Source organism: Rhinolophus hipposideros (genome assembly GCF_964194185.1).
Source record: "Rhinolophus hipposideros genome assembly, chromosome: 5".
NCBI lineage: Eukaryota > Metazoa > Chordata > Mammalia > Chiroptera > Rhinolophidae > Rhinolophus > Rhinolophus hipposideros.
The window spans coordinates 40,852,327-40,865,464 of record NC_138051.1 but is presented as its reverse complement, the minus strand read 5'-3'; the positions used below and the strand labels follow the sequence as shown (position 1 = coordinate 40,865,464).

General features: G+C 39.5%; 1 protein-coding gene across 3 annotated transcripts in view; it reads left to right on the top strand.

The window, feature by feature from the left end:
* The window catches only part of SPG11 (SPG11 vesicle trafficking associated, spatacsin), a 78,853-nt gene that overhangs the window by 56,398 nt on the left and 9,317 nt on the right, over window positions 1-13,138 (top strand). For all 3 annotated transcript variants that reach the window (XR_013993447.1, XR_013993448.1, XM_081049939.1), the window contains exons 28-31: window positions 3,769-3,931; window positions 5,694-5,908; window positions 6,344-7,094; window positions 12,953-13,092. Coding sequence is in view for 1 of the 3 variants with exons in the window: in XM_081049939.1 (XP_080906065.1) it covers window positions 3,769-3,931; window positions 5,694-5,908; window positions 6,344-7,094; window positions 12,953-13,092 (1,269 nt within the window). In the remaining 2 variants the exon portion in view is untranslated. The remainder of the gene's footprint in view (window positions 1-3,768; window positions 3,932-5,693; window positions 5,909-6,343; window positions 7,095-12,952; window positions 13,093-13,138) is intronic.

Sequence of the window (13,138 nt, the reverse complement as noted above, 5' to 3'; positions counted from 1 at the left end):
AGCCTACACAGGTGCTGACATTGAATAGAACACACACATGCCACGAGGACAAGTAAAACTGGGAAAATCTGAATATGTTTGGTGAGTGTTATCAATGTAAATATCTTGGTTGTGAGGTTATACTAGAGGGTTGACAAAATGTTGTTAAACTACACAGAGAATCTCTTTTGTGTGATTCTTAGAACTGCATGTAAAGACAGAGTAATCTTAATAAAATTTTAAGTTAAAAAAAGTTAATTTTCTTCTCATTACCTGACCATATAGAGCCGTTTTCTTGTTTTCCATCAAAACCTAAGCCTGCGGTACACAACGTTAGCACTCATCATGGCAGTTGCTTACCTTTGCTCCCTCTGAGTTCAATGGGGCCTTGTCACTTCTTTGAGTTCATCTTAATTGGAGTTTGTTGAGCTTCTTGGATGTTTATATTCATTTCTTTCATCAAATTCAGGTAGTTTTCAGCCATTGTTTCTTCAAATGTTTTCTCCATTCTCTCTTCTTCCAGGATTCCCATGATGCATAGTTGGTCCTCTTCCTGGTAACCCTCACGTCCCTTAGGCTCAGTTTGCTTTTCCCCAATCTTTTTCTTCCTCAGACTTGATAATTTCCAAACTTGTCCTATCTTCAAGCTTGCAGATTCTTTTTTCTACCTGCTAAAACCTGCCTTTGAATCCCTCTGGTGAATTTTTCATTTCAGTTGTTGTACTTTTTCAGCTCCAGAATTTCTTTTTTGTTTCTTTTTAGGTTTTCTCTTTATCGTTATTTCCATTTTGTTTACACATTGTTTTTTTTTGACATTCTCCATATCTGTTTTAGTTCTTTGAGCATCTTTAAAGTCTTTGTTTAGTGTATCTGTCAGGAGGTCCTTTTCAGGGACAGTTTCTGTTGATTTTTTTTTTCTTTGAAGGTGCATACCTTCCTGTTTCTTTGCATGCCTTGAGATTTTCTGTTGAATGCTGGATATGAGTCTAATAATGTGGTTATTCTGGAAATCAGATTCTCCCCCTCTCCCAGGGTTTGCTATTTTTGTGTTACTATTTTTGTTTATTATTTTTTTAATGTCACAGGTTGTCTCTGTGCCGAGGATCAGCCTGAGTCTTCTCAGGCCTTTCCCTGGATATGTACAATCACTTTCTAATTTTCCTCATATGTGCAGCTGTTTTATGATGTCTTAATTTTTCATGTCTGACTCCTGAAAGAGGAAAAAGCAAAAAGTGAAGGGGGAAGAAAAAGGGTGCTGGTCCTTTAAGTCCCCTGGAAGTCACTTAAATTGGAGGGATGGGGCTTGCAACAATGGGGGAGGTGGGACAACAGTGGCTGCACCTTTTTGGTTAAAAGCAGCAGTCAGATTAGAGCACAAATCTCTGAGATTTGGAAGACAGAGTCTTCCCCACCTCCTCTAATTCCTGTAAGCTGCGTGCAAGCTGCTTTAGGAACACCTGCATAGCTGCAGACAACATGGCTAGGGTTGAGGGATAGGTAACTGCTACTGTGCGCAGGACTGAAATTGACCAAAATTATCACAATTTACCTTCACGTCTTACTCTGGAAATTGCAAACCTTCAATAGACTCCAGAGTTCCAAAATAATTGCATTAGACAGTCTGCCAATGCAATTGTTATCTAGATGGGGAGACAGATTACTAATGCTTTCTACTCTGCCGTCTAACAGCCCCCATCCCCATTTTTAAGAAATTTATTTTTTAGAGCAGTTTTAGTTCACAACAAAACTGAGAGGCAAGTACGTGGATTTCCCATCTACCCCCTACCCCCCCACATACACATCCTTCCCCATTATCAGTATCACTCACCAGAATGGTGCATTTGTTACCAAGATTAACTTACATTGACACATCGTAATCACCCAAAGTCCATAGTTTACTTTTGGACAAATGTATAATGATATATAGCCATCATTATAATATCATACAGAGAATTTTCAGGGCCCTAAAAATTCTCAGTTCTGCCTATTCATCCCTCCCAACCCAAAACCCCTGGCAACCACTGATCTTTTTACTGTCTCCATAGTTTTACCTTTTCCAGAATGTGGTATAATTGGAATCATATAGAATTTACTTTTCAGATTGGCTTCTTTCACTTAGTAATATGCATCTAAGTTTTCTTAACTGTCTTTCATGGGTTAATAGCTCATTTCTTTTTAATGCTGAATAATAATTACACTTTCTGCAGTCTGTTTATCCATTCTCCTACTGAAGGACGTCTTGGTTGCTTCCAGGTTTTGGCAATTATGAATAAAGCTGCTCTGAACATCCCTGTGCAGGTTTTTGTGTGGACATGTTTTCAGCTCCTGTAGGTAAATACCAAGGAGCATAGTTGCTGGATCACGTGGTTTAAGAGTAAGTTTTGTAAGAAACCACCAGACTATCTTCCAAAGAGCCTGTACCATTTTGCATTCCCACCAGCAATGACTAAGAGTTCCTGTGGCTCCATATCCTTTCCAGACTTTGGTGTTGTCAGTCTAATAGATTTTGGCGATTCTAATAGGTATGTTGTGATATGTCATTGTTGTCTTAATTTGCATTTTCCTGAGGAATTATGATATTGAGCCCTTTTTCATATGCTTATTTGCCATCTGTATATCTTCTTTGGTGAGGAGTCTGTTATTGGCCTATTTTTTTTTAATAGAGTTGTTTGTTTTCCTATTATTTAAAGAGTTCTTTGTACATTTGGATAACAGTCCTTTATCAGATGTGTCTTTTGCAAATATTTTCTCCCAGTCTGTGGCTTGTCTTCTGATACACTTGACATTGTCTTTTGTAGAGCAGAAGTTTTTAATTTTAATGAAGTTCTGCTTATCAATTATTTATTTCATGGATTGTGTCTTTGGTGTTGTATCTAAAAAGTCAACACCATATCCAAGGTCATCTTAAGTTTTCTCCTATGTTATTTCCTAGGAGTTTTATAGTTTTGCGTTTTACACTTAGTTCCTGCCAGGTATCTTCTTATCCTTGCCCAACTGCCCCTGCTCCAGCCTGCTGCGGAGGGGCAGTGCAGCTGCTCCGTCCCTGCCTCAGCCCTTTACTTTCATATATTTTTTCCTTTAATCAGTTCCATCATCTGCCTGCTGTAATCACTCTTCTTAAGAGCAACAGAGGTATGTAAACAGTAAAGACTAAGAAGTCATGTCTAATTCAAACTAATGAGGCCTGCTACTTGGGGTCATTTTCCTATCAATATTTTTAGCATTTGATTGAAATGACATAAATCCAGGCCTCTCTGACATCCTTCTCAAGTGATAGTCGAAACTACAAGCAAACTAGCAGAACCAGTTCAGCAATGTTAAGCACGTCTTTCTAAGAGGTCTTTATATTAGAATTTCGAATCTTCTGGACTCAAGGGCAGGCTTAGAGCCTTTTTTGAGAAGTTCTTAAGTGACACCTGTTTGGTTAATTTCACAGCAACTGAACAGGGCTATTAGTTTGGCAGTCAGTAACTGGGGGTATTTGCATCAGTTCACTCCGTAGTCTTAGGTCTCTTTCCTATCTTTGACTTTCACACACACAGTTCTCTACATCAGTACACCCCACAAAGAGATAAACAACACAGCTGCTGAGGAGGGCTTATTGTTGCTGCTCTTCTAAGCCACACTACTGATTCCTGCCTTTTAGAAAGGACCTGAAGAAGCATCTCCCTTTGTGATAGGAGATAACTTTTGATGGTACCTTGGTTTTCTTAGATATTCCCACATTTGGAAGTTTCGATTTGCTGTTCCTGTGAAACCACTTTCCCTGACCCTCTGTTTTTTTCATAGCTTGAAACAGCAACCACAAGGGTCCACACTATCATCCCTGTCACGTGGCTGAAGGAGCAGGTGTGTTTTCTTCTGAGGCTTATGCTGCAGCAGTGTAGGACCCAGTATGAGCTGGGGAAGCTTTTGCAGCTGTTTGTTGGAATAGAGCATCTCTTCTGTGATGGTAAGACAATCCTCACAGTTAAGTTGCAGTTAAGAAGTTAGCTTTCTTAATCCTGAAAAATATTTAGGAGGACATTCAGGAAATTAAAATGCATATGATGTATAACATTATATTTACAGTCTGTAATGGGGTTTGAAGAAGTTACAAAACTTCAATCATGCTTAAAGCGTTCAAAACATAGGACAACAGGATGTAACATAAATAATAGAACTATCTATTCATGCTAAATAATTGTCAAATAGCCATATTTCCCCTCTAGCTAGTCTCTACATTACCCTGTCACTGTCATTCTTTTCTCTGACAAGTAACCTTAACATGTCTTCACTGCTCAGGGTCACAGACTTGTTTCAGAAATACCTAATTCATTTTGAAGTTTTCAGAGATAAACTGTGCTTAATTTTTGCAGGTGTCTCCAGACATTGGCAGTTTCTAAGCTTGTTGCTTATTGAAATCAATGTTGCCTTACCTTCTTTCCTACTTGTTTGATAATTTCAAGTTTTTAGTGAATGATGTTATTCTTTTACACTAGATGCAGACATTTTCACTCCTACGGTTATTTTATCACATTTAAACTCACAGATATTCAACTGGAGAACTCAGATTTGCACAGAACACTGACAGAATGCTGCCTCAGTGCCAGTGTTGTAGGCTGTGGAGCTGATGACTGGAAAAAGGGGGTCTTTCCTAAATGTAGTGTACAGAAGTTCCTTTTAGCATATATGTAGGTGTCTTCATTGATCTTTAGTAATTTTAATTTTTTTCAGAAATGAATTTCCTATTATCCTGCCAGAGTTATTCTATCCTTAAAAAATTGCAAGGATTGTCTACATTGTTAACATTACTATAATGCTTTTATTCATATAACTTATTTCTATTTTTATAGAATATTTGTGTGTGTATACCATGTATGTGCTTAGGGAAAAGAAATAGGTTTTTTAAAAAACCTGTGTTTTATATGATGCCAGCAAAGAAACCCAGCATGCCCACATTGGTGCTTATTGGGCAGGATGTCTCACTGTCCCTGGAACTACCTAAATCAGATGACAGCTGCAGGTGACGTCAGTAATAGGCTCCTACAGAATGTTCCCCCCCCCCCATTTATGGTAGGGTACACGTAGGCTCTGCACAGACTATTTGGGAGTGGCAGCAATCTCAGCCACATAAGTTGCTGGCAGAGAATTCCTAATGTTACTGATGATAAGAATTTTCCAGGGACGTCAGGAAGAGCTCAGCTAGGTCTCACTGGGTTAGTAGCTCGGTTTCTGGAGGAGCCAGTGATACACCATTCTGAACACGATGGGCTGCATTAGCGTTCTGGCTATTGGGCAGGTGCAGTGTTGACTGCCCTGCAAGTTCTGTGTCTTAATCCACATGGCGGCCGCATTGAATGAATGACTGAACAATCATAACAACAGATTTGTTCAAGGTAGGACAGAAAATCCAGAAAGAGATGGGACTAACCTGAATGGCCAAGTCTTCCCCAGGTTGACTGAGTTGCTACTACATAGTCGGCCACCAACCTCTGCTCTGTGTTTAAAGCCAGATGTCTAGATTGATCCATGGGCTAAGCTCTTACAGTTCTTACTATATAGGAGCTGCCTATGGCTTCCTCTGCTAGTCAACCAGAGTAGAAAAATAGATTTTTTTCCCTTTAAACATAGTATTATGTTAAACATATTTGTCTGCTGATATTTAGTTACTCTTGAAATGCCATCGTGCATTTTATTGACTAAATGTTTATGTCCTCTTCTCTTTGGCACAGGTCCAGATGTAAAGAAGCTATGTGTCCTTAGCCAAATTTTGAAGGACACATCCATAGCCATTAATCATGTAATTATTACCAGCTATAGCCTTGAGACTTTTCAGCATGAATGTAGATCTATTTTGGAAAAACTGGAGACAAATGGACAGTTTGCTTTGGCCAGGAGGGTAGCAGAATTAGCTGAGTTACCTGTGGACAACTTGGTTATTGAAGAGGTAACATAAGTCTTTTAAGTTATTTAAAATATCTTTGCTTTTTGAACCAGCATTAAACAAAGAATCAAATGAGATATGTAATTTATGGGAGATAAGGCTTTTATACTTTTGATACAATTAGTTTCAGAAACAGGATGAGCCCAGGATGCCCATTATTGAAGAACATATGCTTTAAATGTAATATTAGCTTACAGGATCTGCTGCAACTATTTTCCTTTGAATAGAATTAAATATAAGGTGGCTTCTCCTTGAACTCAATTCAATTGATAAATTTAGAATTGTTTTCCATACCTTAACTTTTCGGATAAAATACACAGGATCATCTGTAGCCAAGTCCCACGTTCTCTGACTTGATTTGGTTTTTTAAAGTATGGCAGCATTTATGATACTTCTTTATCTAGGAAAGATTAAGATTCTCTTTGTTAAATTTCACAGATAACACAGGAAATGCAGACTTTAAAACACATTGACCAGTGGTCCCCGAAACAAGCAAGAATTGACTTCTGGAAAAAATGCCACGAGAATTTTAAGAAAAATTCCATTTCAAGCAAAGCAGCTACTTCCTTTTTCTCAGCCCAGGCCCTCGTGGCATGTGAGTACCCAACTGAGGCAGGACAGAACAGCATTGAGGAGCGCCGTCTGCTGCTCACCCTGGCAGGGCACTGGCTTGCTCAGGAGGACCCGGTGCCTGTAGAAAAGCTGGAGGAGCTGGAGAAGCAGATCTGGCTCTGCCGTATCATGCAGCACACGCTTAGAGGAAACCAGGAGGAAACAGTGCCCAGATTTTCTCAACAGATCTCAACTAGTGGTGAACTTTCCTTTGATAGCTTAGCCAGTGAGTTTTCATTTTCCAAGTTGGCTGCTCTGAACACATCAAAATACTTAGAACTTAATGGCCTTCCATCCAAAGAGACTTGTAAGAACAGACTGGATTGGAAGGAGCAGGAGTCATTAAACGTTTTGATTGGGCGCCTATTGGATGATGGCTGTGTGCATGAAGCGAGTAGAGTATGCCGGTATTTTCATTTCTACAACCAAGATGTTGCCTTGGTATTGCACTGCAGAGCACTGGCTTCAGGGGAAGCTAGTGTGGATGACCTGCATCCAGAGATCCATGCTCTCCTACAAAGTGCTGAGCTGCCGGAGGAAGAAGAACCTCGCCTTGCTCTAAGGAACGTCCCAAGCGGTAAGTAAAGGAGATCAAATTGCCCTGAGTGTTGGCACTGTCTCCAGGAAGAAAAAGGTCCCTTTTGATATATTTATAGTTACACTAAGTTAAGAGTAACTCTTCCAGGCAATCCATAAACTAGGTAATTAACTAGTCAGTGAAATAGGAACACCTGTCTTTTAACTAGCAGTGTATCAAAATTAGAGGGAATCCAAAAAAATTTAAAAAATAAAAAAAAGAGGGAATCCTATCTGACCTGTAATGAATTCATTGAAATTTATTCTATACAAATAATAATGTTTCCAGTTGTACATTAGTATATAGAAATATGGTTGATTTTTATGTTAACCTTGTATCCTGTGACCTTGCTAAACTCAATTATCCTAGGAGTTTACTTGTAGATTCCTTGGGATTTTCCACAGAGACTATCGTGTATAAGTAGAGAGTGCTATTTCCACCTTTCCAGTCTTTTGTTTGCCTTTTGTATGCCTTTTGTTTCTTTTTCTTGCTTTATTGCACTGGCTAGGATTTCCAGTATGATGTGGGATATAAATGGTCAGAGTGTACATCCATACCTTATTACTGATCTTACGGAAAAAGCATTCAGTCTTTTATCATTAGGTATGATATTCATGTTTTGAAGATATGCTTTGTTATTTTGAGGGTATTTCCTTCTATTCGTAGTTTGCTGAGAGTTTTTGTCATAAGTTATTGTTGAATTTTGTCATGTTTTTTCTGTATCCATTGATATGATCATGTGTGTTTTTTTTCTTCTTTACACTGTTAATATGTTGGATTACATTAATTGATTTTTTTAATATTGATCCAGTTTTGTATTCCCAGGATAAAGCCCAGTTGCTCATGGTGTGTTATTCTGTATTGATACATTAACTGGAATCAATGAGAATTTTTTGCATGTATGTTCATGAGGAATATTAATCTGTATTGTTTTGTACTGTCTTTGTCTCATTTTTATATCGGCATAATGCTGGTTTTTATGAGTTGGAAAGTACTCCCTCCTCTTCTGTTTTTCTGGAAAACATTATGTGGAATGTTATTTCTTCTTTAAATGTTTAGTAGAACTTACCAGCAAAACTATCTGAACCTGAAGATTTCTTTTTGGAATATTTTTAAATATGAATATGTCTCTCATACTTGTATAACTCTTCAGGTTATCTTTTTCATCTTGCGTGAATTTGGGTAGTTTGTGGGTTTTGAGGAAACTTTTTCCTGCCTTTTAGGTTATTTGAACATTTTTTACTCTTCCATTTTAGTTTATTGTGACTTTGACAACATATCTTTGTATAGTTCTTTTCAGTTGTTTGCGTTAGGGATTATATTATACCTTATTAACTTTTCAGTCTACTCAAAGTCAGTATTTTACCACCTCAACTGGAATGCAGAACCCTTACAATATAGAGATCACTTTACTTCTCTCCCTTTATATCCAAGTTGTCTTATTGCATTATATCTACATACATTGGAAAGCCATCAAACAATGCTAATCTTTGCTTTCAACCAAAAAAAGAAATATATTTTTTCTTTTTCTTTATAGTTTCAGGTGTATAAAACAATGTAATAGACATTTCACCTGTCACAAAGTGATAACCCCTTTCCCCCAATCTGTTGCCCCTCTGATATTGTATATATTACAATTTCATTGTCTCAATTCCCTATGTTGTACTCCATATCCCGTGACTATATATATATATTAAATTATAGTTCACATACAGTATTATTCAGCTTCAGTTTCAGGTGTACAGTGCAGTGGTCAAGCATCTACACGGTCATGAAGTGGTCTTCCTAATAAGACGTGCCCATCTCACACCCTATAAAATCTTTACAGCTTCAAGTTGTTGTCCTTTCAGTCTTAGTTGTGGAGGGCGTAGCTCAGCTCCAGGTCCAGTTGCCGTTTTCTAGTTGCAGGGGGCACAGCCCACCATCCCTTGCGGGCGTCAAACCCGCAACCTTGTGGTTGAGAGGACGCATTCCAACCAACTGAGCCATCAGCAGCTGCAGCTCAGCTCAAGGTGCCGTGTTCAATCTTAGTTGCAGGGGGGCAGAGTCCACCATACCTTGCGGGACTTAAGGAGTTGAACCAGCAACCTTATGATTGTGAGCCCACTGGCCCATGTGGGAATCGAACCGGTAGCCTTCAGAGTTAGGAGCATGGAGCTCTAACCGCCTGAGCCACTGGGCCGGCCCCCCAAACTGTCTTTCATATCCCTGTGGCAATATTGTAGTTACCAATTTATGCTATCTAATCCCCTCCCCTTCTCCCTCATCCCCATCTAGTAACCATCAGTTTTTCCTCTATATCTCTGAGACTATTTCTGTTTACTTTGTTCATGTATTCAGTTCTTTAAATTCCACAGATAAGTGAGATCATATGGTATTTGTCTCTCTCCAACTGACTTATTTCACTTAGCGTAAGGTTCTCTAGGTTCATCCATATCGTTGCACAAAAAAATATATTTTTAAAACTCAAGAGGAAAATAATTTATTATATTTATTCAGATATTTACAACTTTTACTGCCCTTCCCTCATTCCTGACGTTTCGAGTTTCCTTCTGGTTTCTTTTTCTTTCTGTATGAAGGACTTTCCTTAGTAATTCTTTTAGAGTTTTCTGTTACCAACAGATTCTCTTAGTTTTTCTGCATTAGTTTTTCTTCATCTTAGAATGTCTCTATTTCACTTTCATTTCTGAAGAATGATTTTTGCTGGATATAGAAAATTCATTATTTTCTTTCAGCAGTTAAAAATACGGTACCACTTCCTTTTGACCTCCATGGTATCTGATGAATACTCTGTAGTCATTTGAATCACTTTACCCCCTGTAGATAATGCATTTTACCCCCTGTAGATAATGCATTTTTGTCTGGTTGTTTCCAAGTATTTTTTCTGTCTTTAGTCTTCAGCAGTTAGCTTTCCATGTGATGAGGCATATGTTTCCTTGGGTTTATCCTATTTGGAGTTCAGTAAACTTCTTGAACAAGTAGGTTTGTGTGTTCCACCAAGTTTAAGGTGTTTTCGGACATTTTTTTCAAATATTTTTTCAGCACCACTCTTACTCATCTCCTTCTTGGACTCCAATAGCATGAATCGTAGAACTTTTGTTAGTGTCTCACAAGTCCCTGAAGCTTTGTTCAACTTTTTTCCAATCTTTTTTTCTCTCTGTTGTTCATATTGGATAATTTCTGTTTATCTTCAATTTCACTGATTCTTTTCTCTGGCATTTCCATTCTTTTGAGATTTTTCATTTCTGTGGTTTTTAAATTTCAGTTATTTTTTGGTTCTAAAATTTCCATTTTATTCTTATTACCTTCCATTTCTTTGCTGAGACTTTTTTTGTTTCAAGAGTATTCATAATTGCTTATTGCTGTAAAGCGTTGTCAGATAATTTCAACATTTGTGTCACTTTAGTGCTGGGTGTCATCTGTTGTCTTTTCTCATATGAGTTGAGATTTTCCTATATTTTTGTATGCTGAGTAATTTTGTGTTGCTTCCTGGACAGTTTGAATAGTATGTTACGAAACTCTGGGTCTTATTTAAATCCTATGAAGAATGTTGATACTGTTTTTTTTTTTTTTTAAAGATTTTATCGGGGAAGGGGAACAGGACTTTATTGGGAAACAGTGTATACTTCCAGCTCTTTTTTCCAAGTCAAGTTGTCCTTTCAATCTTAGTTGTGAAGGGTGCCGTTCAGCTTCAAGTTGTTGTCCTTTCAGTCTTAGCTGTGGAGGGCGCAGCTCAGCTCCACGTCCAGTTGCCATTGTTAGTTGCAGGGGGCAGAGCCCACCATCCCTTGCGGGACTCGAGGAATTGAACTGGCAACCTTGTGTTTGAGAGCCCACTGGCCCATGTGGGAATCGGACTGGCAGCCTTCAGAGTTAGGAGCACGGAGCTCCAACTGCCTGAGCCACTGGGCCGGCCCCCTGTTGATACTTTTTTAGCAGGCAATTGACCTGGTAGGTTCCAGCTACAAGTGCTAACCTACTTTCTGTAGGCTATGGGTCAGTTCAGTTTTCAGATCCTTCCTGGTACTATTCAGATCCATCCCATGTATGTGCCATCCTGTGGTCAGTCTGTGACCTGGATGGTGGTTTGTTAATTCAGTTGTCAGACTCTTTGATATGCTGATGAGGATCAGATCTATACATGCAAAGCCCAGGAGCCCTAGCGTTTATAAACACCTATGTATTGCTTTCCTGAATCTCTGCCAAATACTTTTGGGTTCCCTGAAGCTTCCCTTTTCATCCCTCTGGCCAAAAGCTGGAGGTTTTGTTACCCTATGCTGTCATGCCCTTCCCTGCCTGCATCCAGGGCCAACTGACAGGAGGATAATGCAAAAAGGAACCGGTTCACTCCACCCTCTTGGGACCAGAGCCCCTCTAATCTGAGAAAAATGTTCCTCTCTGAGTTTTGGCTCTTGCCAGCTGCTGTTGCGACCTCTCCCACCACAGCTAAGGGGTTCCTTAGGAGTTGACATGAGAGAAAATGAGCATTAGGCGTTCCCTTTTCCACTCCTTGAACCCACAGTACAGGGCTTCTCGTGGGGTGCGTGCTCTCTGCAAGCCTTAGTGCTCAGTTCTGGGTTTCAGGTGGTACTGCATTCAGGCTAAAGGTTACTAGAGGGGGAAAATGGTAGTTCCGGTTATCTTCAATCCACCTGCCACTGATTCCTTTTCAGAGTCCTCATAAAGTGCTGCATGCACTGTGTCTGAGTTTTCTGTTGATTTCAGTGGGAGAGGCAGGTGGAGTGAGCTTACTCCACCTTATCTAGAGCTGGAATCCCCAGTGCAGGATTTTAAGCAGGAGAAGAACATGATTTGAGTTGCTTTTTACTTTTGTTTTCTTTAAAGTGTATTTTTAATGCATAATATCTTAAATGCAAAAGTATTGCATGCTTAGTGTAACCAATAACACAATACAGAAGTGCATAAAGTAAAAAGTGAAGTCATTTACCCATTCAACACCACCCCCACCAAATTCCCCAGAATAACATCTTTTACTTGCTTGATATTTTCTACATGTGGGCTCCTGCATGTATACAAACACATTTATTTTTTACAAAAATGAAATATTCTACAACACTTTTTTTCTGTCAGTACACATAGAAACTGCATTATTTTTAATGGCCACACAATATTCTATATGGATGTACTATGATTTATTTACTGATGCTTTATTGATACACATTTAAATGTTTTAGTTTTGTTTTTGCTATTAGAAAGTGTGTAAATATTCTACTTTTTTCCCCCCCAATAGAAACCCTTTATCAATTAAAGTTATATATATACATACATACATACATACATACATACATACTCAGGAGTGGATTTTAATTTCATTATGCCTTTGTGGCATCTACCCAGATGATCCTTGGTTTTTGTGATTTGCATTTTAGAAAGGTCCTGATGAGTATGGGGAAGAGTGGGGGTGAGGCGTGGCTGGCAGCAGGAGACAGTAACAGCCTGTCAGTTGTAGGCCAATGAAGGCTGGTACTGAGGCAGTGATTGGAGAGGTGTTTGGAAATACAGTCAGCCAGACCTGGCGACTTCTTTAATACCGGGGCGGGGGGTGTGGAAGAGAATGTAGCGGTCAGTTTTGGTGATGACCCCTAGTGGTCATTCAGTGGCTTTGAGTTTTTGTTGCCTTAAGAGGCCTTTGAAGTATTTCCACCTGGGATTTCCTGGAAGAAGGTGATGAGAGAAGTTTAAGTGAGGTGTGGGCCCTGTCAGAAGTGGTCCCAGACCCAGGGGGAGCCATGGGGGTGCAGTGCAGGAAGCTGAGGGCAGAGGTAGGGTCATAGCGGGTTGGGGAGAGGCCTTAACTTGTCAGCTTAAAGCCCTCTGAGACCTGTGTTTGCTTCTAGCTTCAAGCTTGGACAGTCAGTCATTTGTGATGCTGCCCCCTATTGATGAAGTGGTGAGCAATCTGGGAACTCTGATACGCAGATGCCTCCATGGGAAGAACTACTGCCGCCAGGCCCTCTGTCTGTATGAACTTTCCAAGGTGGGTGTCAAAGGGTGGGGCTCCCGGGGAGCTGTCTGAGGAGGAG